This window comes from Sciurus carolinensis, chromosome 1 (assembly GCF_902686445.1).
Source record: "Sciurus carolinensis chromosome 1, mSciCar1.2, whole genome shotgun sequence".
Taxonomy (NCBI): Eukaryota; Metazoa; Chordata; class Mammalia; order Rodentia; family Sciuridae; genus Sciurus; species Sciurus carolinensis.
Genome location: NC_062213.1, coordinates 136,693,406 through 136,721,379, shown reverse-complemented (window position 1 = coordinate 136,721,379; position 27,974 = coordinate 136,693,406). Strand labels below are relative to the sequence as shown.

The 27,974-nt window shown below is 32.8% G+C and overlaps 1 protein-coding gene across 2 annotated transcripts in view; it reads right to left on the bottom strand.

Annotated features, from left to right (window-relative positions):
* Nucleotides 1–27,974, bottom strand: part of Col24a1 (collagen type XXIV alpha 1 chain) — a 391,233-nt gene that overhangs the window by 331,067 nt on the left and 32,192 nt on the right. For both annotated transcript variants that reach the window (XR_007104846.1, XM_047523663.1), the window contains exons 4-7: nucleotides 20,712–20,765; nucleotides 18,180–18,233; nucleotides 15,084–15,137; nucleotides 11,872–11,925 (exon numbers count right to left, since the gene is read on the bottom strand). Coding sequence is in view for 1 of the 2 variants with exons in the window: in XM_047523663.1 (XP_047379619.1) it covers nucleotides 11,872–11,925; nucleotides 15,084–15,137; nucleotides 18,180–18,233; nucleotides 20,712–20,765 (216 nt within the window). In the remaining variant the exon portion in view is untranslated. The remainder of the gene's footprint in view (nucleotides 1–11,871; nucleotides 11,926–15,083; nucleotides 15,138–18,179; nucleotides 18,234–20,711; nucleotides 20,766–27,974) is intronic.

Genomic DNA, 27,974 nt, shown 5'->3' with positions numbered 1-27,974 from the left:
ATACGAAAAAGCAAGGGAACAAATGACCCCAATTGGACAAACCAAGATACTTCAATAACAGAATCTATTGGCACCACAGTAGAAGAAATGTCAGAGGAGTTTGGAATGTACATAGCTAAACTGATTTGTGAAGTATCAGATGGTATAAGGAATGAAATCGGAGAGAAAAATACAGAAGTAAAATATCACATCAATAAGAAGGCAGAGATTCTGAAGGAAAAAAAAGCAGAAACCCTTGAAATGAAAGAAAAATAAACCAAATTAAAAAATTAATAGAAAGCATCACCAACAGACTAGATTACTTAGAAGACAGAACCTCAGGCAATGAAGACAAAATATATAATCTCGGAAACAGAAATAGGGATCATGAGACCAAGCTATATTATAGTATCTATTTTTAGGTTCCACATGATCCCTATTTCCCTTAATGCTGCACAGAGGATTAAAATAACTTATTTTCTTCCTCAAGATGGGTTGTCTCTCATTCTTCAATTCTTTCCAATCAAAACGTAAGTAAAACAATAAGTTTTGTTTTTTTCCAGCTAATAATAATGAACAGACCAAACACACTGATTACTAGATCTCTAGAATCTCAGTTTGCACTGACTACCCATACCATGAGCCTCAACTTTTCCTTCTGTAAAATGATGGCACTGAATTAAACTATTGCTAAATTTCTTTCTATTAGTAGGATTCTGTGTTTATTTGAATCTGCAAGAAACTTCTACTTCTTGTTTTTATTAATCTACCTGTAACTGAATGTAAAACAAAGAGAGATGTAAAAGTCAATTTGGGCCTGGAAACATAGGAAGATTTCAAGATGAATGTACATAACAAAGAAAACTAAGATTAACCCCCCTGTGTGAATCTCCTTTGTTGTTTCATTCAATGTGGTATCCCCAGAGACTAGAACAATGTTTGATAAACCACAGAGGTTCAGAAGTGTGATGCTGGAGGCATCACAATACCTGATCTCGAATTATACTACAGAGATAGAGTAACAAAAACAGCATGGTATTAGTATCAAAGTAGATATGATGGTCAATGGAATCAAACAGAAGACAAATCCACATAGTTACAGTCATCTGATATTTGACAAAATTACCAAAAACCTACACTGGAGAAAAGATAATCTTTTTAACAAATGGTGCTACAAAAGCTGGATATCCACATGTAGAAGAATAAAACTCAACCTCTATCTTTCACCCTGCATAAAAGTCAAATCAAGGTAGATTAAAGACTTAGGAATTTAGGCCAGAAAGTTTGGAACTGATAGAAGAAAACAGGGTCAACACTCCAACATATTGGTGTAGGCACTGACCTCCTTAATAAGACCCCTAGAACTCAAGAAATGAAACTCAGAATCAGTAAGTGGGATGGCATCAAATTAAAAGACTTCTGCACAGCAAAGCAAATAATAAGAGCATACAGAATGGGAGAAAATCTTTGCCAACTACTCCTCTAACAGGGGATTAATATCCAGACAATATAAAGAACTCAAAAAGAGTAACACCAAAATAACAAATAAGTCAATCAATAAATTGGTAAAAGAAATAAAGATAAACTTCTCAATAAAAGAAATACAAATGGCCAAGAATATATGAAAAAATGTTCAGCATCTCTAGCAATTAAGGAAATGAACATCAAAACTATATTGAGATTTCTTCTCACTCCAGTTAGAATGGCAATAATCAAGAACACAAATAATAATAAAAGCTGGTGAGGATGTGGGGGGAAAATGTACACTCCTACATTGTTGGTAGGACTGAAAATTAGAACAACCACTCTGGAAAACAGTATGGAGATCCTCAAAAAACTAAAAATGGTACTACCATATGACCCAGCTATTTCACTTGTTGGCATTTATCCAAAAGAACTAAAATCAGCATACTATATAGTGATATAGTCACATTAATGTTTATAGTAGCATAACTCACAATAGTTAAGGTATGGAACCAGCCCCAGTGCTCATCAATAGAAAACTGGATTAAGAAAATGTAATATAAATACACAGAGTTTTACTCAGATATAAAGAATAATAAATAAGTGAATGGAACTGGAGGAGGACATCATGCTAAGTGAAATAAAGGAAACTCAGAAAGGACCAAATGTTTTTCTCTCATATGTGGAAGCCAGAGAAAAGTTAGGGGGGAAAGGGAGGAGGGCTCAGATATCATAAGGATAGTGTGAGGATCAATGGAGTAGAAAAAGGAGATTGAGACTGAAGGAAGAGGAAAGGGAAAGGAGAGGAAATGTGGAATGAATTTGACAAAACTATGTATGTAAATACATAAATATACCACCGTGAATTCTACTTTCATGTAATTGGTGCAATAAAGCACAAATTAAAAATAAATAGATAAGAGACTAGTAGAAGTGAGAAAGGGGTACAGGGGGAGAGAGGGGGTAGGAAAAGAGGAGGCACTAGGGACTGAAAAGAAGTAAATTAAATTCCATGCAAGTATGATTATGTCAAAATGAGTTTTATTCAGACAAAATGAACCTAACTATTATGTGTACCTGTAATGCACTAACAAAAGCATAAAAATAAGAACCATAGTTGCAGTATTCCCTGGAGAAAGCATAACAATCATTAACTTGGTTTAACTGGAGGTTCTCATGGGTTAGAAGACACCGTACAGGCATTGTATTCCATTAGCCTTATGCCTGAAAACACTTATAATACTTATATTATTTTTTCTCCTCATAAAATGAAATTCCAGATATAAAAAATGAAACAACATGTGTGCAAATATTAGAGACAATAAAATCAGCATAGCTTTAATAGGAAAAAATACAGTAGGAGCTTATTAACTAAGTATAGAAACTTTTTGAATGAATGAACTGATGAAAAGCTTTAGATGGAGAATTAATTGGATAAAAAACATATTCTGATTGTAAATATTTCATAGGTATCTCAATTCTCTTAATGTTGAAATGAAAGAATAAATAAAATAAAGACTTCCTTTTTCTTAAAATGTGATATTCCTTTATCTGTAACTCACTGGAATTATCAGTACTATTATATAAAGACCTTCATTTATTCTCTAAATTTGTGATTATAGGCCTCCTCTAATTTCTACTTAAAGACCAGCCCATGAAGTTTTAAAGAGCACAAGTTCCTGGGAAAACTGCCTACGTTCAAGCCTTGCTACAGTTCCAATCTAAGGAGAGGGCATTTTATTTTCAAAAGTAGTTTACATTGTAGTCTTTTAAAAACATTATGGAATTATTGTTTTCTATACTCAAAGGAAGAATACTAAAAAGTTCATTAGCTAACAATATACAATTTTCCCTAAAGATTTTTAATATAGAGACTTTAATTTTAGTATTTTTGCACAATAATTTGAGCCCTAGTAAATACCAACAATAGGTGATCAAATGGGAGGGTAAGATAATACTGAATCAAAATCAGAACTATTAGGGGATAAAAAAGAATCAAATTTCTTTTTTTTAATTCATTTTTATTGTAAACAAATGGGATACATCTTATTTCTCTGTATGTTCATGAAGTAGAGGTATACTGTTTTTGTAATCATACATTTACATAGGGTAATAGTTTTTGATTCATTTTTCCCCCCACCTTCCCACCCCTCTTATCCCTCTATATGGTCCCTCCTTCCTCCATTCTGGCCCCCCTCCCATTCCCCATTATGTGTCATCATCTGCTTATCAGTGAGATCATTAGTCCTTTGGTTTTTTGAGATTGGCTTATCTCACTTAGCATGATATTCTCCAATTTCATCCGTTTGCCTGCAAATGCCATAATTTTATTATTATTATTTTTTGGGGGGGTGCTGGGGATGGATAGGGCCTTGTGCTTACAAGGCAAACACTCTACCGACTGAGCTATCACCCCAGCCCCATAATTTTATTATTTTTTATGGCTGAGTAATAAAGAAACAAATTTCTAACCTCCCCAACTAATTAAAATGCTTATTCATAAGGAAAACTGGAAATTATTCATATGCAGGCCTTCCTTGCTTTGCAGAATAGTATAAGATCATAAAATTGACCATACAAGCTGAAACCATACAAAGCAATCTTAATCAATGGAAAAAATAGAATTATCCATGATCTTTAAAAACTTTTGTTAAAATGTCAAAAACTCTCTAACAGTTATAATTATATAGGGAAATTTAAAAATATTAAACTAATATTTAGGATAGTATAATTAAAAATATTAGAAACATTGAGAATTAGGGTGTCACTTCTTTAAAAAAAAATGTTTATCAAAAGTTGTTTACTCACTGCTTGTCTTTTTGTTCTTGTCTAAATTCTCATGCTTAGCAAGTATATTTTCTGTGCATTGGCAAATTGTCACATTGCTTTCTAAATCTGGATCATCTCCCACCATTTTACCCTTTGTACTTTCAGTGTCATGAAATAACTTCAAGATTTTTTTGCCAGTGTCACATCCTCTGGAACATCTTTATCCTATTCATCAAACTACTTTCCTCACTGATGTCAGAAACTTAACCTTCACTAAGTTCTGGCTGCATATATTAGGTTTCTTGAATTTCAGTCATAGCCAGCTATTTCTTGTATAACTCCACTTGCATTTGATTCTAATTTTAATTCCTGTAGTATAACTCTTCCTTTACTTTGCTGTACTTTTGACCTTTGTTGGCTAATTGCTTCTTCTTATGATCTATGCATAAAATGTCACCTATGTTTATCACTGAGAGAAAAGGAGGCTACACAACTGCATACTTTACTGTCTGTGCATGAACTGAATAACTACTGTCTGGTGAGCATTCACCAACATTCTTGAACAAAATGATTGACTTGCCTTTGGTCCTTATGTACAACTGTTACTTATGTAGTAATTTTTGTACTTAATAGCCACAGCAAAGTTTATACTTCATGTAATTAATCACATTTAAAACATTGCAATAATGGTAATGATCCAGGGAGCTGGTACTATTTAAACTGTGGTAACTGAAATCTGAATGTATTGGAATAAGGCAAAGTGAGAACTATTTGTATATACATACATATTGGGAAAGAGTCTCAATGCCTTTATAATTTCCATGTTGTGAATTTTATACACTGATGGTTTTTACTTTCTAACAATTTTCTTTTCCCCCTACTAAATGGAAATTATTTATATTCATAAAGACATTTCCTATATATGTGAAAACATTCTCAAAAACACAAGATAACTTCTGCATTATCACCCTGCCTTTTTGTCATGGGCTTCCTTCTTCTAACTTTCAAATTTCAAAGTTTTAGAAGGGTAAAAGCATGGTAAAAGAGTAAAAATTAAAAAAAAAAAAAAAAACAGGAAGAGAAAGGTAATGGCATTCCTCCCCAGAATCCACAAAAATGCCCAAGAAATTCTGGAGAGTAGAGAATTTGCCCCTAGCACTCCCTGCTTAAAACTCTTACTATCTCTCTACTACTTGACAATTTTTTTTTTTTTTTGGGTGGTGGGGATCGAACCCAGGGCCTTGTGCTTGCAAGGCAAGCACTCTACTGACTGAGCTATCTCCCCAGCCCCCGACAAATGTTTTAACACAGCATAAAATTTCCTTTATAATTTGGTCCTTGAATATTCTTCAAGTCTTACCTTGTGACACCTTCTGCATCACAATGTGTCATTAGGAACAAGGAACTGTTTTTTGCCTCTAGCCCTTTACTTATGAACCATCTGTGTGCAGATTTTGTTCTTATCACCTACACACAGTATCATCAGGATGATTTCTGCATATTCTCAAGATTAATTTTAAATATCTCATCTTTCCCTGCTCCCTCCACTTACCCACCCTATTCCCAAGAAATTTCTATAGCTCTCAGCTAATATCCTTTTCATATCTTTATCATTGCACTTGCAGAACCATAATATAATTTTGTGATTTATTTTTGTGTCTGTTTTATTTTTAAGACAATAAGCTAATTAAAGACAGGAAGTATATCTTATTAACATAATATTGGTTTGCTGTGTGAACTATAAGACAAAAGGGTATCATAAGACACCTGCAGCATTCTAGGGTTAGTGACAAAATTTAACTGAGGAAGACTGCTCTTTTGTTTGAGGTAGCTTCCCTGGATCTTTTGCTTCTTTCTATGAAGGAAAGGGAAAGGTAGGCTAATCACTATGCATAATCAGATGAAAGGCAATATCACTGAGTGATTAATAACAGGTTAATCAGTTCTACTTAGCTAACCAGAAATGAAATGATTAGAGATAGAGGACTCTGGGAAAAGGAAACAAAGAGAGGAAATATTCCTTTGGGTAAAAGACCATAAGGTGAAGATATGCAGTAGAACTGAGGGAGGGAAACAGTCAATCAAATTTAATAATATCAAAGTTCATGCACTAATAATATGTACTTGCCATGTACCATACACTGGACTGAGATACCATAGTGAATGCACTACAGTCCTTGAGTTTAAAAACTTAGAGTGTGTCTCCTAAGTTGGATAGATTTCTCTTTAGCCACTGCATTGGTTTCTGAAAGTCAACATTACATTTTCTTTCTATGTAATATAATAACTTAGTTTGCAGGTTAGGTAATTACAAGTCTTTAGCAAAGTTTGTCAAATATTAGTGCACTCATGTCAGCATGCTTCAAGGAATAAAACAAAGGCCTGTGAATTTTGACCAAAATAATCAGACAACCCTGTGGTAAATTTGAGAAACAGTAATAAGATAGGATGATCCCAGTTGGTCAAAAAAGAATTCTTAAGCAAGAATCAGAATGAGATGAAAATCAATAAACATAAGAATGCAAGTACTTCTTGGGTTAAGTATATTTGCTAAAGTCCTAGGATAAGGATTTTAATTATTTTTAAAACATTAAATAGAAGAATGATCCTAGATAGGTAGAAAACCTCAAGAGACTTAAATTAAAAAGAAAGAAGGAGGCCCTGCATTCAATCCCCAGCACCACAAAAAAAAAAAAAAAAAAAAAGAGAGAGAGAGAGAGAGACTTAAATTACAGGAAGAATACAAAACATATGTCTTTCTGCCAATCTCTCTTAGAATATATTTCCTTCATGCACACAACAGATTGTTCCAACCTTTGTCCCCAAATCCTCACAACATGGACCCATTAACCTCTTTTAAGTAGTGTTCAACTTTTGCTTTGGTCCCATTAACCCTAATTGTTGTCCCTCTCAACTAGCTATTGTATAGAAAAATAGTATGCTAGATAAATTCTCAGAATGATGCTAAATGACAGGTGACAGCTTATTTTGAAGTTTTTAAAAGACTTCTGGAAACCAAAATACTTTTAGTCAAATAAATTTATTGCTAATGTTGGAATTTCAATCACGTGAGCCAGACTGAGGGAAATATCTTTGGGCACAGGGACATTTTCAAAGACCCACAAATTATACCAAGTTGGCAATCACTGGCTTGCCTGATGGGGAAGTCAGTACTGCGTTGTCTTGTTCTCAGCTTCCCCTACCATTAGTGGGAATGGCAGATTGCAGAGGAGATGGGAACAGTAGAAACAAAGCCCCTAAGCAGCAACTTTTATATTACTTGTTCAGTACTACACTTGGACTGGGAACGAAGCCAAAATAAAACATAGTTCTGCAGATTTTTACAAGAATAATGGGCCAGTGAGAAATGATCTATAGAGTTAGTTATGGAACAGCAGAAATTTCCATACTTTTCTCTTCATGCACTGATTTTATGCCAACCCTGATTTTTTTCTGGTATTGTTCTCATTGACATTCAGTATTGTTACAGTTTGTTAGTACTTGTCTTGCTTTAAATAACTTATAAAAAGCTGCATACTTTTTGAGTAACTGATAAATCACAATGCATTCTACTTCATACGGTTCAGGATTTTTCTTTTCCAACTTTATACAGACATTTTCTGTGTACTTTCTATGTAATGGAAAGACTTTTTAAAATAACTGAATTAATTCTGTCAAAATAAAATAGGAATTCACATTGATTTATAATTATCATTAAATGATAGTGCTTTGATACTCAGAAAAATAATGTTATACATTATAGAAATATATTTTTATCATATTTCACAATTTCTCTGAGTTATAACTTCATGCTAAGATGTGCTTAACTGCTTCTGCTTACACTTGGCTCATCATCTTGAACCTAAAAGATTGTTTCAGTTGATTACATTGCTAATGTTCTTAAAGTCTGAAATAGCAGGCTTCCAATTTTAGCAAATGATCGGATATAGTAAAAAAGAATTTAAAAAATCATCTTGAATCCAAGTTCAAAATTATAATTCTTGTCTTCTATCCAACTCAGCATGTGCTCTGGATCCAATTTATCTGCCTTTTGGCAAAAACTTAGACACTTAGAGGGAAGTGAAAATATACTTTAGTTCCTAGGAAAATAAGTGTTACATGAATATGGCTAAGTTGAGGCAATGTAACCAGAGGCAAACATATTGGTTGTTAAAGATGTTAATACTGGTTTTAAAAAAAATGGAATTGGGAGGGTAGGGTTAAAAGAAGGAAAAGAAAAAAGCAAGTCAAAAACATCTACTGAAGAGTGAAGAAAATGCTGCTGAAATCAACATTATCTGTATTTTTCAATTTTTTTTTACATTAACCTTCTGTTCATCTCAACAGGTTTCATAACTTGTTGGTGTATTTCACACAACATTCTCACACTTTAGCTTTAAAGATTATTTGAGTTTGGTCTACATTAGAAGAATTTTAATATTTCCAGATATTTCCAGAGGGAAAAAAATAGTGAAGTCATACTATCTGTCATCCAAAACTATATTTATTCCCTTGGCTTTCAAGAAAAACAATATTTTGCTTCCTCTTGCATACATTCTAGAAAGAGAAATACTGAAAAACCAATATTTAACAAACACTGACTTTAATGAATTAATAGAAAACAGTATCCAACAGCACAGTCCTATGAGACCAACAGACCTGGATTTGCATCCTAGAACTGCCAATGAATAGTTGTGTGGACTTTGGTGAGCAATTTAACCCATATTCTCAAGTATCTGATTTATGACATATTGAACAGAGTATCTATTTCAATGGGTTATTTTAAAGATTAAAACAGTACTCAGCAAACAAGAACATTGGATATAATTAAAGTCACTTTTTTAGTAGCAGTAGTAATATGTATCATAATTCCATAGAATAGTTTAACAGATAAAAAGATATAATTAGCTCATATTAAGCAAAACCCAAATACCTATGTATTTTTCTTATTATACCCAAATACATAGCTAAAAACACAGCAGATTCAGTATCAATATATTTTCTTTCATGGTTCTGCTATAACTCTTTACATGACCCTGAGCAATTCTCTTAATCTTTCTGGGTTTATCATAATTTTTTCAGCTACAAAATAAAGAACTTAAGATCTTGTCTTGATCTCAAGAACATCTAGCACTTTGGGGGAGAACTACAAGGATTAAGAAATAGGAGTGTCTAGGGTAAAGGTAAAATGAGCCATTATTCTATAGTTTGCTAGCATGGATCCCATTAGTAGGAAATAACTCTATAAATTAAGTGTTATAAAAATGAACCAAATTAGTTTGTTAAATAGAAAACAGTTTATAGCTTACCTAAACATTCTATCCAATAATGTCTGGCCCTTTATCCTTTCACAGAAACCACAAGAACAGTATAAAAGATCATTTTGAATGTATTTCTTCTGTATACTCAAAGTAACACATATAGGCCTGCTAGGTGAAGAACTAGTTTAGATTTAGTTTTGAGTCCTATGTGCTTTTCCTAACAATATTTGTTTTCTAAAAATATATATTTACTTTCCATTAATTAATACAACTCAAAAAGAAGGAAAGCATTCTCAAAACATAAAATCATTTCAAATATTTCAACTCCATTCTAAACAACTTTTAAACCATAGTAAACCATGGGATATTTCATTTACCAGTAGGTAATTTAGTTTCTAATACTTCGTACAAAGCTTTCTTTAAAGAAAATTCAATAACAGCTGCTAACTGATAATTTATCAAGATCTTTGACTTCTACAAGGCCTTTTTCTATTAACAATAAAAAGTCAAATTTGAAAGTTTTTAAAAAATCATACAAAAGAAAAAGAAATCTATAAAGGATACTAAATTCATGGCCTTTTATTTAAAATAATGCAGTTAATTTGCCTTATTGACTTGACTAGAACAAAAAGAATATATTCTTTTTAACATTTTAAAATACTGATGGGCCATGTTAACATACACATAGGTCTTTGGAAGGTAACCTTCTGCTTTAAGTAAGTATATTATCAAAGTTAAAATGATTATCTGTTCTAATGGTTAAAATCAGTCTTTTTTTTTTCTTGTGCCTATAAATAATATTCTTACCAGAAGTAATATGTTGTTTATTCCTCTACTCAAAAACTACTTAACATTTTCCTTTCTGGATTGCTAATTTCATGAGCCACAGACATCATTAAATTGCAGAATTTAAAGATTAGTATATTCTTGTTTCATATGTAATATCACTATGTAGGATGCAATAACTATATATTTAATATTAAATAAAACAATTGAGATCATTGTATATTATGAGATTTTCTTGATGCAATATGTCAGTACAGTTTCCTAGTAGATATATTAGTAGTCAGAGGTACACTGAGGAGCATTAAAGAAACAGATTAATGATGGAATATTAAGACAAATTATGTTATAAATGATCACTCTGCAGTTTCATGTCTCCTTGGGGGCAACTAATAACCTCAAGGGAGTTAGCATATTCTAACTACTGTCTGAGTTAAAGACTAGGATAAAGGCCATAAAAATAACAGTGTGGTCACTGGAGAGAAAATATAGACATCAAACCTCTCCATCATTTTACAATTTAGTCCTTTAACAGATGTTATGGAAAAAAAATGAGAGGTCAGAATTCTTTACAAAACTAGATAAATTGCTGATGGTTAACATTTACATTTATTAAGGGTTGACCCTTTATAATCTGGGTTATTATCTCATTCCCTCTTCCCCAAAACTGACAATAAAGTGGATAATATTATATCCACATTTTTTTGGATGAGGTAAATAACATGTAGGGAGGCTAAGCAGTCTGCCCACAGTTAATGGGACCTAGAAAATGGCAGATGGGATTTGAATAGAGCAATTATAACCTGAATACTATCTACAACCTAAATCTCTCAAGTGGGATATATAATACATTAATACACCAACACAGCTTACTATTATACCTGTTTAGATATCCATATCAAGACAAATACTGCTCTAGAAAATTTTTGGACGATTAATACCTTAGGAAGAAATTTCATGTCTTCTTCATTCCTTGCAGAAAACTAACAATTCAGTGTTTGGGGAAATAATGCAACACAGATAGAGGAAAATTTACATTTGTGTTACTCTAGTAAACTACACAATGCATTTGATAAAATACAGCAGTTATGTTACTATTCCTTTCTTCCTGAGAAAGCCAAGTCATATGCATATGACTTTTTTTTCACTAGCTATTTCCAATATTCACTTCCATTTTACTCTTCAAGCTTCACATTTGCATATATATCATGGCAGAGATTATGATTTCTCACTAAAATGAGAACTCTTAAAAATTCATATGTAATATAGATAAGCAAGTAAAATTCACGTTGGCTATATAAAAGTTTTAAAGTGACTTCAAAGTTTCAAAAATATGTCATTGCCCTAATATACTTAAAGGGGGGGACTTTAATATTCTATCAGAGATTTTTGACTTTCCTTGCATGTGAATTTTAATTTTTCATCATTAGTTAAAGGATCTTTTATATCCTAAGATCTTGTTTTTTGTGGGTACCATTTTCCTAAATAAGGAAAGCAATCAATGTTTCTTTGCTAACATTGGTTTTAAGCTCAACTTCAAAATGAGATAGTAGTAGTTGAAGAGCTCCTGGATCCATCTGACATCCAATTATGTCAAAGTAAAACTACCTCTTACCTTTTCACCTTGCAAACCAGGGGGTCCTATTAATCCAGAAAGGCCTTGATCACCCTATAAACAAAACATGGAGGTTTACTGTCATGAAAGAAAATAGGAAATTAAAGTTTTCTTTAATCTTGTACATTCATTTTTGATCTTCGCAATTATGCTTAAGTTTCACCTCATTTCTCAATCCTTTTCCAAGGTTCCCTTACCTCTTCAGCACTGAACAACTGGACTGTACCTTCCCACCTCCATACCTTTGCTCTTTTTCTCAGCTGTTCCTCAGCTATTCTTCTAGGAATGCCCTCACTGCCAAAATTCCCATCAGTTAAAAAAAAAAAAAAAATCTGAAGGCATTTCCTTAAAACTTCTACAAGACTTTGTAAGGCACTTTCCTTTTTTTTACAAAGACATGAAACCTAGCGAGACCCCTCAAACACGCACCTAGGTGTGTAGAAAGCCGGATTGGAATCACGGGAGGCACCCAAGAAAGGTCACTTCCGCTTCCGGGCTGCTGTAGTGTGGGCTGTTCAGATATGCGCCCTAGGAGTCACTATGGAGAATGTTTACTGGGAGCTTGCTGTGTTTGGCTGTGACAGACATAACTTGACCAGTATAAACTTCACCTACGAGGCCCACCTTCCTTACACCTTGAGGACCTGTTGGCCTGGCCTGAAGGAGAAAGGAGACAGAGTGCCTGTGATGAGGGGAAGTGCCTGGGAGACAGAGGAAGCTGTGTGAGTGGACAAAAAGAGATTGGGAGAGGCAGCGGCTCGGGAGGCTGAGGCAGGAGAATCGTGAGTTCAAAGCCAGCCTCAGCAAGGAGGAGGTGCTAAAACAACTCAGTGAAACCCGGTCTCTAAATAAAATAAGATACAAAAAAGCGTTGGGCATGTGGCTCAGTAGTCGAGTGCCCCTGAGATTAATCACTAGTACCTCCCCCTCCCCAATCAAAAAAAAAAAAAAAAAGAAAGAAAGAATTTGGGAGAATGCAGAGATGAAAACATGGATCATCTTGAGCTAGTTTATAGGTATGCTTTATAAAAACAAACAAAAAACCCTCCTTTGTAACACTGCAACAGATTTATTGCAGGTAGAAAGAAAAGGGGGTAAAACAAGGCGGGGGCAGATGCTGAGGGTGTAACACAGTGGTGGAGCCCCACGTGTTTAGCATGTGTGAGGAGGCCCTGAGTTCAAACCCAAATAGATAAATGAGTACTTAGATAATAAACCTAAGGAAACCCCATAATAACTGTATGTTCTTTTTAGTCTGTTTACTGTCATCAAATTAAACAATCAAAAGAGAAAAGAATGCGTCTTCTTATTAACAGGGTGCTTTCCCATTCATTTTCCCATGTTAATGCTGCTTAAGAGGTGACAAAAATGATGAGGTTGATCTCTCACTTGTATTATGGGAAAGAAACAACTAACACCATCTAAAAACTATGTATGTCCTTGAAGTCTCAAAGAGCTAAAAACGTGAATGTAGTTTATTATAGATGTTACTTAGTGTATGTTACATGGTAAAGGAAAAGCTCAGCCTTACTTCTACTATTTCATTGTTCACAATATATTTATTGTAAAAATGGGCAAATAATTAAAATACAATTGTCCAATCTCCCTTTACTTCCACCAATTTGATGTTTGATTTTATTTGTATTCAGGTTGTAAGGGTGTGACGAATCGTTTGTTTGTGCAATAAATATGAACCCAATTTAATATAAATACAATTCCTAACAGATTGTATTATTTTAGAAACACATTATTTTAGAAATACATTTCTCAGTTTTAAAGGTTAGATTCTACTTAAAGCTTAATGGCAACCTGCTATTAAATTCTATATCTAATTACATTTCTTTTATGTAGAATTAACTACAACTTGTATATAACTCAAAAGGTAAAAAAAGATTAACATAGTTCCAAGTCTTAAGTTTCCATATTGAACCACCCTATATTTTGTATAGAGAAACCACAAGGAAAGATAAAATGAAGTGTTTGATATAAATGTTTATGTTTAATCTGGAAGTTTTATTTAAAGCAGTTACCAAAACAGAGTGGGCCTTTAATTTCCAAATTTTAAGTAAGAAAGTAAATGTACTACATTCAGATATTTTAAAAGTAGACATTTATATTTTTTTCTCAGATTGTAAGGTATTTTTCCTTGTAGTAATGAAGAGATTAATGAAAATACTATGTTTCTAGTAATAAACTTTCAGTTCCTGTTACTTAGATTCAATGTATTCAGTTCCATCATAATAATATAATTCCTAAATTTTAGATTAAAAGTTTTTGAGGATTTACTTGTAGAGGATTTTTGAGCATTTATCTTTAGAGCCCATTATTAAGATGTGATTTATTTTTTAAGTTTACAAAAATTTCTGAAGGCCAATTAAAGATCATATTTCAACCCAGAATTATTCAGGTTTTTAAAATTTGTGAATATATGCCACATAAATAAAAACATCCAACAATTATATCACATGTACCAAGTGTTTGTCTAAACAAAGCTTCCCAAATGTTCTTCTAAAGACCCCACTTGTATTTATTCTCACTGCAAAACAGCATCCTTTTCCCAATAGACTTCCTTGCTGTTTACTTTAAAATATTACTATTTGTATTTCATGAGTATTATGGTAATAATGAAAAGCAGAAATCAGAAAATTTGGATTAGTAATCAGAAAATTTGGATTAGAAATCAGAAAATTTGGACATATAATTAATTCTGTTGCTTGTTATCCATGTGATGAGCCACTTAAAATCTATTAATTCTGTTTTCTTAACTAGAAAGTAAGATAATGATGATTGTTTCTTACACAGGGAGTTACTATGGTACTTAAACAGAATAAAGTATGTGGAACTATCCTTAAAAGGTATAAAATGGCATTGGAATTTATGTATCATAGTGTTCATGTGTAAAAACAGCAAAATCTTTGATGTTAAGATCACATCCTACTCTAATTTTTTATCCCACGCATCCCTAATTCATAGATAGCACAATGGCAGCCCCAGAAGGCACTCAGTAAAATTAATGGTAAGATTTAAATCAGTAAGTTAAACTGATGGGACATAACTTACTTCATTCTTCAAATATTTCTTCCTTCATTAAAATCTAATAGTTTAATGCTATCTTCTCTGACACAATAAAATCTACATCTTAAAAAGATAAATATGATTTTCAAATAACCAAAACATTTTACTATGATTTTATTTCACAGACAAATGATTACCTTTTCTCCAGAAACAGCTTGACCTGGGGAAAATCCAGGATCTCCTTTGGGGCCCTAGATAAAACAGTTACAAAACACTTGATGAAATTTGAATAATATATAGTATACCACATAGCTACAGACTATCATCAGATTCTATATACATTATATGCTGTTAAATAAATTTTTTTCAAATTGAGAGGGTCATGGGTTATTTACTTTTTTTTTTTTTTTTTTTTTTTGGCAGTACTAGGGATTGGAACCCAGGACCTTGCACATGCTAGGCAAGTGCTCTACTGATAAGCTACACCTCCAGTTCTTTAAAAATGTATTTATTTTGAGATAGGTTCTCACTAAGTTGACCACACTGGCCTCAAGCTTGCAATCCTCCTGCCTCAGTCTGCTGAATAACTGTAATTACAGGTGTGTGCTACTATGTCTGGCTACCTTTTTAATGTATAATTTTATTAGCCTTATTTTTACATTTTGAGAAGATTCCTAAAAATCCTCTAGAGAGAGCTGATTTTTTAAAATCTAATAAATATAAAGTAATAAATAGAAACATTTTCTTCACAGAATCTAGGTAAAGGCTCTATTATCTCTTTCATTTTTGTGACTCATTGAGTTATTATTCCTATTTAGCATCGGAAGGTTGGTTACTTTAGTGAAAGAAAATCACTAATAATATTCTTAAAAATTGTAAGATATCATTATAAGTTTAAGTATTTGCCAAAATTTTGCAATGTACATGTACCTTCATATTAAAGAAAATACAAACAAGAGAAATTATTTCATTCTGTTGCAAAAATATATACTTTTCATAATCTGAAAATCTTCATCTTTTACATTTCAAGGAAAATATGCATTAAGTTTCAGCCAAAGTTTTTTGAAACAATATTAAAATAATCTTTCTTATGATGCTGTTATGGGTTGAATATGGTTTGTCCCCACCAAAATTCATGTTGAGGCTTAATTCATAAATGCAGCAGGGTTTGAAAGTGGGATCTAGTGGGAGGTATTTAGGACATGGGGGTAAATAGAACAATGCCATCTCTCTGGAGTGAGCTCTACTGTTCTCAGCAGAACTACATTTGCTATTATAAGAGCAAGATGTTATAAAGTGGCTCCCTTTGTCTCGTAATCCCTTCCACATGTACTTACTTGCCCTTTTGCCAAAATGCCCTCACCAGAAGTCAAGCAGATGCTGATGCCTGAGTTTGGACTTCCAAGCCTCTAGAACCATGAACCAAAATAAACTTGGTTCTTCATAAATTATCCAGTCTTTAGATATTCTGATATAGTGACCCAAAACAAACCAAGACAGATGCACAGTAGCAAAGAAAGACTTTTTAAACTATTGTCACACTTCACAAAATAAAGGGGTAGTGGGGATTCTTTAAAATTCAAATTCTGATATCCTTATGATTTTCAACTGAAAATAAATAATTCTGCATTCCTAGATAGTTCTAAAAATTATTTTTACTTTAAGGGAAAAAGGAAAAGTGTCGTCTTTCACATATTCAAAGATGCTTTTAAAGAGCACTTAAGCTGACCAATGATAGAAGGAAGATCAAAAGAAAAGTCCTGAACATTTTACAGTGTTTTCTCATTTTATAGATTATAAATTTAAAAACAAAGTAGAAATTTGGCCAAGAGTTCTGCATTCTATAATCAAAGAAAAATTTTAAAGCAAATGTTATTTTTGAGGTTGACCTCTTTCCTTCCATAGTTACTACCACTAATGGCTACTATTTTAGATCACTGTTTTCAAGGTTATTGACCTAAGAAATTACTTTGGTTATATTTTGATATTTACGAATTCAAATCTTCTTCAAAAAGAAAAAAAGGTAGTAAGCTAGGCAGTGTGGTGAGCACCTGTAGTTCTAGCACTCAGGAGGCTGAAACAGGAGTTCAAGACCAGCCTGGGCCACATGATGAGAATCCATCTCATATTTGTATATTTATATAAATAACAAATTTACAATTTATAATATTTAAGAGCTTACTTAATAAATTCCATTTTGCAGATAAACAAGAAAGAAGTCTAAGAAGGTTAAATCTTGTTTATTGGTTTTAATATAATTTTTATTACAAAATCAAGTGAGTTGATTTGAGGCAATAATTTCCAAATACTTTTTAAAGAATTTAAGAAATGATAATTCTTGAGAAGTTTAACAAAGTACTTTGTGACCAATGTTTTTACTTATAAAAAGCATGTTAAATTTGTTTATAATTGATTCTTTTTACATAGTTTTCATTTGTCTGCTGATTTATATCTGCTCACTCATTTTGACCATCTTTTCCTTTAAGTTCTTGAACATATTTATAATAGTTAATATAAAATCTTCCACTGCTAATTTTAACATTTGGATCCTCTTGAGCTGTTTTTGTACAGGTCATTTTTTAAAACTCAAATCAAATTTCCCTTTTCTTTTTATATCTAGAAATTTTTTTATTATATGCTGTATATGCAGATGTGATATGTTGAAGAAATTTTAGATTTTCTTATCTCCCTTGAATTATTTTTGTTTTTAGACAGTTAAATTGCTGAAATATCACCTTTAAAAAGTATACAGTTTTGGTAATTCTTTTTAGGAGAGGTTTCTTTCAGTTTTCCACTTAGTGTGAGTCCATTAGTCCAAGGATAAAGAATTTAGATAACATATGGCCCTTCCTGAATGTCAGTGAGAAGGTTTACCAAGGTATTTGCCATGTCTCTAAAATGATGTTTACCTTGTGGTTATCAGTAGTTAAAGTTTATGTTTAATTCTTTCAACCTTTCAGTCACTTGTTGCTTTCTGTGGATCTTCTTGGGGTATCCTCATGCCAGTACATGTCAGAATCATCCAAGAATTAAAGGAAATCTAAATCTAGGCTTTGGGGGAGCTCTTTTATTTTTCTCCTTAGATTATATGATTTCATTTCCCAGTTTACAGTTATCCATAACTCTGACCTGTTACACCATTTACCAAATATATATGTGTGTATTTACATGTATACACACATACATGTATTTACATGTATTATGTGTGTATGTATATATATATATATATATTTTTTTTTTTCCTGTCTGAAAAATCATGTGATCATCATTGATCACCATTAGTAATCACTCACCTTTGGACCTGGTAATCCAGGCAACCCAGGATTTCCATGTGGTCCTGGCATGCCCTGCAAATGTGAAAAAGGCAGTTTATTCTTAGAAACAAATACAGATACAAACATCAGTGCTTATTTTTACATCCAGATAAATATTACAAAATGATTAAATAATCTTTTTTCAAAGTTCTTTATTCTGAAATCAGATGAGTGTATTTTTAAATGTTTTACCTCCCTTATTTGCCACTCCTAACTCCATCCACAGCATTTTGCTTGGTGCTTTTAAAAGTATGAGGAGTAAGAAGTCTAACAAAGTGCAATTTTTTAGTTACTCCTCTCAATACATGTTATCCCTTTCTGCATTTGAGTTTTTGCTTATGTCATAATATATGCCTTAAACTCTTATTCATTTAGCTTGCCCCCTACACCTACCCAAATCATTCTTCATGTCTCAATTGATATCCTACCTCATTTTAAAATTCTATTCACAATAGAATATTTATCCTACTAACTTCCATAGAAATTATTGAATGTATGATTCATTTGCCAAATTAATTGTATATTGCCCTGGTATATCTCTCTTACTATTCTAATCTGTTATTTAAATATTGTATTGCTATTTTGATTGTTCCATGACATGTTATTTTGTTACAGGATTATAAATTTTTTAAAAAGAGACTCATTTTTATATTACTAGTATAGTGTCCAAATATATTATGCACTAGATGAATATTTGTCAACTTGATTATACTTCAATGATATATTGTATGATCTGAACTTAGTATTTACTGAATACCTACATGTGCCAGGATTTATGTTCATGATTTATATTTCTCATTACTAATCCTTTTGACAATCCTGAAAGGTAGTCATTTTTATTCCCACTCACAAATGAGGAAACTTAAGCCCACATAACCAGTAAGTAGAGGCACTGAGAATTATCTTCTGAAAGCCTCCCAAGTCTCCAGGTTCCCTACACTTATTTGGGTTTTGTTCTTCACCTCTGTTCTCTTTAGCCAAACTTATAATTAATAGTGTGTTTAGTAGACTCTTCAATTCTATATTAATAAAACTAGTTCAGAAAAAGGTGTCAGCAGTGTAAATATTAACAATACATCTAACAAGATGAATACTGAAGACAATGATTTGACTTCATGATGTGTCACTGATAACCTTTGAAACTTAAAGTTTAATAAAGTAGATGAAAAAAAGTATGGGGAGTAATAAATGAATTAATGTAGAAGTAAGGGTAATAGGTATAAATTGTTATTTCACAAAGCTCAGTAGTGCAACTGTTGGCAAGGACAATATTTTAGTAAAAATTAATTTCAATGAAACTCCGAGATTTTCAAAAGAGAGATAATGTGTTGGTTGTTGTCAAATAGGAAAAAAAACTTAGAGGAAAAAATATGAAGTTTTAACTTTCAAGTTAGATAATTGATTGAAGGGGATAAAATTAGGACACAATTGAAATTATTAGCCTCTTGAAAAACCATACTTTTTTTTCCTTAAGTGAATAAGGACTGGACAAAAAGGAGATAAAAGGAATTTGGGGAAGCAAAGTGGTGTGTCATGAGAATAGGTGGAGATTCAGAACCTGAAGTTTCATCTTGTTGGAAGAAAACATGGAGAGGGAATAGAATTAGTACAAAGAAGGTCCCAGTTCCTCAGAAAAGTAGAATCCAAGATATCCTCACAGAGAGGTAGGAGGATGGGAATTGTTCCAGTTCTAAAGAGAATGTGCAAGGTTTAGAGGGACATAGTAGGAATGTGATAGGTCATTAACTATGGAAGAATTTGAAAATGCTGTACAACAGCTAGAGTCCAGTGAGAATTTATCTTAGGCACAAGAGTTTGGTATGAATATGAGAAAATTAAAGTAATACTTTAAGGTTATTTTGCTTTATATTGTTATGTAATAAATAATCAGAATAAAAATGAAAATGGATTATATAAAAGACATTTGCATTTGTCTTTATAACACACATTTTTCTAGATCATTGAAAAAAGACTTCCTTTAGTAAAAATCCATATTTATTTTGTTAGACTTGAAAGAAACTAATTCTAACATAGCAATAAATCTTTTGTTGGACCTGTGTAATGTGAGAAACTACTGCTGATCTGTAAGGCAGCTTTTTTCCTGAAGGCAATTTTTTTTCTATTCAATAGTCCCAGTATTTTCCACTATGTAATCCAGGAATGCACTATTTTAAGGCAGCCCAGATCTCTTCATTTTCTAAATGAACTTCACCTTAGACTATTGAGATCACTATTTAACTGAGAATAAATGTTAGCAACATTACCAGTTACCAGTCTACAAATTTGAGGATCTTTATTGGAAATATTCAGAGAATTCTTTGGCTGGCTGTTTACACTCAAATAAACAAGGCTGCATGTGTTCTTAAACTTCTTTTGAATTGGCAAAGGTAGAGCTAAGTTGGAAGATCCAGGCAGGTTTCCAGAGAAAGTACATATTGTACAATACTAGAAGAAACATATGGGAAAGTTACTAATCCTAACAGCAGTGGGAAATGGAGCTCATCTACTCACCCGTGGACCTCTCTTTCCTGAGGGACCTGGGATACCTGCTGGACCAGGTGGACCCTTGGAAAACAAATATTAAGGCATTAGGTATGACTAGTAGACACATCTGTTTTCACTCCAGAATAACTCTTTTATTCTGTCCCTAGTTCCCTGATGCTGATGATTTTAAAGTGACATTAATGCCCTTACCCAAATCAGCAGGGGAGAATTGAAATGCAAGTGTCCTCTTTAATCTGGCCAGAAATGGCAGCAGGAAGTCTATGACTTACAGTTATAGCTACTGTATCTGGTTTTTACTGAGACCATAAGTAGTAGTTTTGTGGGTAATTTGTACCTAAATTTACTTTTATTACGGAAGGAGAAATTCAATTTAGGATTTGAAGACCAATAACTACAGGTTTTTTCAAACACATTTCAAAAGAGGATTTGCATTGAAAAATGAAAGCACTGACCATTTTATGTTCTTTTAAAGAATTACACCAAAGACCTATGTAATGTGTTAACCTGTTATAATGAGATCCTTCCTGCATATGCAGTTATAAATCTGCCTTATACTGAATGTAGCACACCAGGTCTTTAATAAAGTTAACTGATTTATAAAACAAAGAATGGAAGCAAAAACTGATAAACTATTGAAGTGTCTTGAGTTCTTTAAATGTTACTTTTTAAAGAAGAATAAGAAACTAACTTTCTCATGTGGTACACTGTGTTGTTTTTTTATATTTACTTTAACGATCAGCTGTAGAAGAATAAATGTTCATCTATTCATTCATCTGTTCATTCAGTTGTTACCAAGCACTTTCTGATGTGGCATTGTTTTGGGTGTTAGAGCATATACATATTCTATTTAACAGATTACATTCATTATTGCAGTAAAAATGGTATAAGTTTTAAATTAGATACATCGAAGTTAAAATACTAACCTCACCACTAACAAACTGTGTAACCTAATGCACCTCATTTCAAATATCTATGTATATATGCTAATTCTCATAAAATAAAGGGATGACTCCAGTTTGAGTCATATGTAATTGCTAATATATGACATTTTTAGTCTACAAAATGTAATTTCATATAGTTTATGTCTGTATGAAAGGCAGGTACACCCAAAATGACACTGTTTGAAAAGAGGAGAGGGAAAACGGATTGATGGGAGTCATTTCAATTAAAAAACACAAGGGGGGAATGAGTGAGTTATGTTGAAAAAGAATAGTTACATAGCATTTTTCAGTTCTCTTGTTTTTTTGGTATCAGGAATTGAACTCAGGAATATTCGACCACTGAGCCACATCACCAACCTATTTTGTATTTTATTTAGAGATGGGGTCTCACTGAGTTGTTTAGCATCCTTACTTTTGTTGAGGCTGGCTTTGAACTCAAGATCCTCCTGTCTCAGCCTCCCATGCCACTGGATTACAGGTGTGCGCCTCTGTGCCCAGCATCTCATTCTTCTTGATATTAACTACTCCTTGAAACTTTGTTTTGTTGATATCACAGTCATTTGTTAGTTATTCATTATATATTTCAAATTGCCCACTTTTCTTTTATTTTTTTCTTTTCCTACCACCTAACTTAATAAAATGTTTCATGTATTTCCTGATTTTGAGAGAGAAGTACTATTTCTATTCAAACCTAACCTGGGGCATTCTTCCTAAGCTAGTCATCTGTTTTCATAGCCATTACTGTATCTTATACTATCAAGGAAAAAAATGCCTTCTTTTTTTCAAATTAGTTCTGATTCTGATGTTATAATCAAAAGTTAATAGCTGTTCATTTGGATTTTTGGCCCCCAAAATAAGACTAAGGAGGAGAAATTGGAACTAAAAATGAAAAGTAGAGATTATATTTTTAAAAATCTCTAGTTTGGTTTAGCACTCTGTCATACTACTTTGTGACAAAAGAAAATACTATTCCATTCATAGTACATTACAATATACTATGGCTTGAGTGTTTGGGTCTACTCAAAATTCATAGGTTAAAATCTGAACCAAAAACTTACAGTATGAGGAGAGGCCTGGGAAGGTGATTAGGTAATTAGGGTGGGGCCTTAATGGATTAGTATCCTTATAAAAATGGCCCAACAGGGTTCATTTGTTCCTTCCACCATTTGAGGACACGGAAAAGATGCTATCTGTGGACCAGAAATTAGGCCCCCACCAGATATTAAGTCTGCCAGCACCTTCATCTTGAACTTCATAGCCATAGAACTATAAGGGATAAATTTCTGTTGTTTATAAGTCCCGTAGTTTACAGTATTTTTTTTTTGCAGAGGCCAAATGAACTAAGATTATTTAATTTAAATACTGAGGGGAAAATAAGGTATGTTTTATAGCATGAGTGAAATATTTGAGTTGTTTAATAAGCACTAAATAAAAATCAATTTTCACATCTTTACAATTTCATACTTCCAAATCTTTGAAAATAGATTATTAATAGGCATTTGGTAGAAACAAGAGAAGCAATATAATTTTACAGAATGATTTTTAAAATTTTCTATAAAATCTTTCAGAGTATTTGTTATTGAGAGAAAGCACAATTTGAAAAGGAAAAGGAATGGCTTTTCATTTTTCAATCTACATTTAAATCATGTCTCAAATATTTACTAGCTGAATGGCCTTGAACAGGTCAGTTACCCTTTACAATCCTTAGTTTCTCATTTTTAACATAGTGATTATGAAAATCTACTTTTTAGAATTATTATGAATTTTGAAGCTATTGATTACAAAATAACTGTCACTGTGCCTGAGTATATAGGAGGTAACCAATAAACTGTAGTGCAGTTAACTTTTTAAAAGGTGTGCACGGAGCATAGCAAGCACTCAATAAATGTTAGTTATACATTAACACATGTGGTAGGGCAAATGTATTCAATAGGCCAGTACTTGTAAGAATGAGTAATGTCTTGTCAGGTAGTTTTTAAAGTCCTGCATCTAATATTTCTTTTTTAATTCATTCATTCACTCAGTAAATATTATAAAGTTCCAAGCTCTCCTGCAGTTACAGTCTAGATAAAAAGACACACATTATCAGATAAATACATTACTACAGATTTTACTCCATGATATGAAGGAAAAGAACAGGCAAACAAGTTGTAGATTAACATAGTGGGCCTAATTTATATTGTAATGTCAGGGAAGGCTTCTCTGAGGAAATGTTGAGGTAAACCTAAAAGATGAATAGGAATTAGAAAAGAGGAGAAAATAAAATTCCAGAAAATAAGAATAAATAAAAGAAAGCATAAATAAAACAACAAAAAAACCATACTTTTACTGAAGAACTAAAAAAAACTTAATAGGGAAAGGGGGGAAAGTGGGACACAATGATGTTGCAGAGATAAGGAGGGACTACACCATATATGCCTTTGAGGGTCAGGGGCTGAGTTTTTAGTTTCTTGTAAATGCTTCAATTATCTGCCTCTGATGACTTAAGTAGATACATGAGATTATGCAAACTGTGGGGGTTTTTGGGGGGGTACCAGGGATTGAACTCAGGGGCAATTGACCACTGAGCCACATCACCAGCCCTATTTTGTATTTTATTTAGAGACAGGGCCTTGCCATGGCTGAGACTGGCATTGAACTCACAATGTTCCTGCCTCAGACTCCCAAATTGCTGGGATTATAGGCATGCACCACTGTGCCCAGCTGTGAACTGTATTTTTAAAAGATCACCTAGAGAATTTGGTTAAACAATGGAAGAGTGTGAACATTTTTCAAACTATCCTCCCTCCCTGGAAATCAACTGAAAATAAAAAGCACCAAAGGAAAGAAACAGCATCTCAAATGAAACAGAAGGGACCACAATCATGATCCACAAAATACAAGGATTATTTGTCAAATACTAAGACTTTATAGTATGAATGATGTGGAGAGATGAACAAAATTAGAAACTCTCTTCAGACTCCACACCTTGTACAGACTACAGATATTTCTAAAAGTTTATCAGACTTAAAAATCCATTGCAACAATCCCTTGATTATAATGATGACATTTAAGGGAATGGGCAAGCCACAGGAGAAATAATTCATTACCCAGTAAGGACTTAGCTCCAAAGAATCAAGACTAGGGAAGGTATAGCTGAATAGGAAGAACCCATCAATTTTATGATCTACAACTAAATCTAACCTAGGGGATTTCTGGTCTTGAAAGGTGGTAAAAGACAAGAAAAGTATAAATCATATCACTTCTCAGAAAGTCAAATAGGGTACACAACAAATGGTACATAGAAAATGAGAGGAGACACACCCTGAGCAGAAGACATAACAAATATAGTACAATGGTGTTTAAGGCAGTAAAATTTGTGTTTGTTCTGCCTTGGTCTCTCCCTGTACTATTCTGAAACAGCCCAGATACAGTTGCCTTTATTTGAAAAATGTAGTAACCAGAAATTAATCACTATGGGACCTACACATATTATAAGAAAGGGAGAAGTGGAAGGATAGGAACATAAATTTAAAATAGAAGAAAAAAAGTGTTTACCAGCAGAGGAATTACTTCACGTAACAGAAAGAATTCAGTCGTATAGTTCATTATATTTTAAAGGAATTTCAATATGATATTCCTCTACAAAAAGATAGCTCAAAGATGATCTAAAATATTTTAAAAATTCACCTTCAAAAAAAGATAAAAAGAACAAATAATTATGAAAAGTGAGCCAGACAAGTTTAAGAAAGCTATGAAAAAGCAAAAGACAAACCATTGTAGATGAAAATTACATCAAAAACTGGTTAAATAAAATGAAAATCAGTAAAGGAATATGGATGTAGCCTAAATGAATTCACACAGAATGAAATGAAAAAGAGCAGACACAATGACATGATTAAACAGAAGATAATAAATATATTCACAAGTATGCAAATTGCATGACAAATACAGAAAAATGTTTGAGGATATAAGAGAAGATCAAAAGAGTCCCAGAAAAAATGGATACAGAACCTCATAGGTTTAATCAACCTCAAAGATAATGAAAGAATAGGAAAAATTATAACTGAGACCACAGAAATACAAAGGATCATTAGAAACTATTATGAACAACTACACATCAACAAATTGGAAAATCTAGAAGAAAATGATGTATTTGTGGACACACATAATCTACCAAAATTGGACCATGAAGACAAAAAACATGAATGCATCAATAATGAGTGACAAGATTGAATGAGTAATAAAAAGCCTCCCAACAAAGTGACCTGATGGCTTCATGCTGAATTCTACTAAACTTTTACAGAACTATTACCAATTTTTTTCATGCTATTTCAAGAGGAAAAAAGAACTCTTCTAAACTCATTATATGAGCCCAGCATTATCCTGATATCAAAATCACACAACAGAAAGCAAAACCACAGACCAATATCCTAACGAACACATTTGCAAAAATAGTCAACAAAACACTAGCAAACTGAATTCAACCACACATCAAAAAGATCATACACCATGATTAATGATATTTATCCCAAGGATACAAGGATGATTCAACATATAATGTAATACATCACACCAACAGAATGAAGGATAAAAACCATACAATCATCTTAATAGATTCAGAAAAAGCATGCAATAAAATTCAGCATCCTTTCATGATAAAAACTCATATGACATATTAGGTATAGAAAGAACACATCTCCACATAATAAAGACTATAGAAGGCAAACTGATGGCCAACATTATACTGAATGGGGGAAAGATAAAAGCATTTTTTCTAAGATCAGAAATAACAATTCATTTTCATCACACTCTTATTCAATGTAGTATGAATATATGGTATGTAACCACAGCAATTTGGCAAGAGAGAAATAAAAGGCATCCGAAAAGGAAAGGAAGAAGTCAAATTGTCCCATTTTCAGATGACATGATTCTTTACAGAGAAAAACCTAGACTTTACCAAAAGACTATTAGAAGTGATAAATGAATTCAGTGAAGTTACAGTGTACAGAATCAACATACACAAATTAGGAGCATTTTTATAGATCAGTAATGAACTTGCTGAAAATGAAAGAAAGCAGTACTATTCATAATAGCTATTAAAAAATACCTAGGAATAAATTTAACCTAGAAAGCAAATTAACTCTGTGATGAAAATATAAAAACATTGATGAAAGAAGTTGAAAAAGACACTAAAATTTGTAAAGACCAAACAAGAAGAGGAATGCTGGAGGCATCACAATACATGATCTGAAATTATACTATAAAATTAGAGTAAGAAAAACAGCATGGTACTGGCATCAAAATAAATATGCAGACCAATGGAACAGAATAGAAGACACAGAGACAACCCACATAGATACAGTCATCTGATGCTTGACAAAGGTGCTAAAAACATACACTGGAGAAAAGATGCCCTTTAAAAATGGTGCTGGGCCTCAGAGCATTAATCTCCAGGATATATAAAGAACTCAAAAGACTTAATACCAAAAAAACCCAAATAACCCAATCAATCAATGGACAAAAGAACTGAATGGGCACTTCACAGAAGAAGAAATATGATTGGTCAACAAATATATGAAAAAATTGTTCAACATCTCTAAGAATTAGAGAATACAAATCAAAACTACACTGAGATTTCATCTCCAGTCAGAAGGGAAATTATCAGGAATACAAGTAACAAAAAATGTTGGTGAGGATGTGAAGAAAAAGGTACACTCATACATTGCTAGTGGGACCGCAAATTGGTGCAACTACTACAGAAAGCCATATGCAGATTCCTCAGAAAACTTGGAATGGAATTACCATTTGACCCAGTTATCCCACTCCTTGGTTTATACCCAAAGGACTTCAAATCAGTATACTACAGTGATGCAGCCACATCAATGTTTATAGCTGCTCAATTCACAGTAGCCAAACTATGGAACCAACCTAAATGCCCTTCAACAGATGAATGGGGATAAAGAAAATGTGGCACATATACACAATGGAATACTACTCAGTCACAAAGAGAAATGAACTTATGGCATTGCCAGTAAATGGATGAAACTGGAGACTATCATGCTAAGTGAAATAAGCCAATCCCAAAAAACCAAAGGCCAAATCCCAATGTGTGGGGTTAGGTAGAGAAGAATAGAAGCACTTTGGATTAGACAAAAGGGAATGAAAGGAAGGGAAGGGGCATGGGAATAGAAAAGATGGTAGAATGAATCGGACATTACTTGCCTATGTACATATATGAATTCCACATCACAACCAAAAGAATGGCAAGTTATACTCCATATATGTATAATATGTCAACATACATTCTACTGTCATGTATAACTAATAAGAACCAATAAAAAACTGG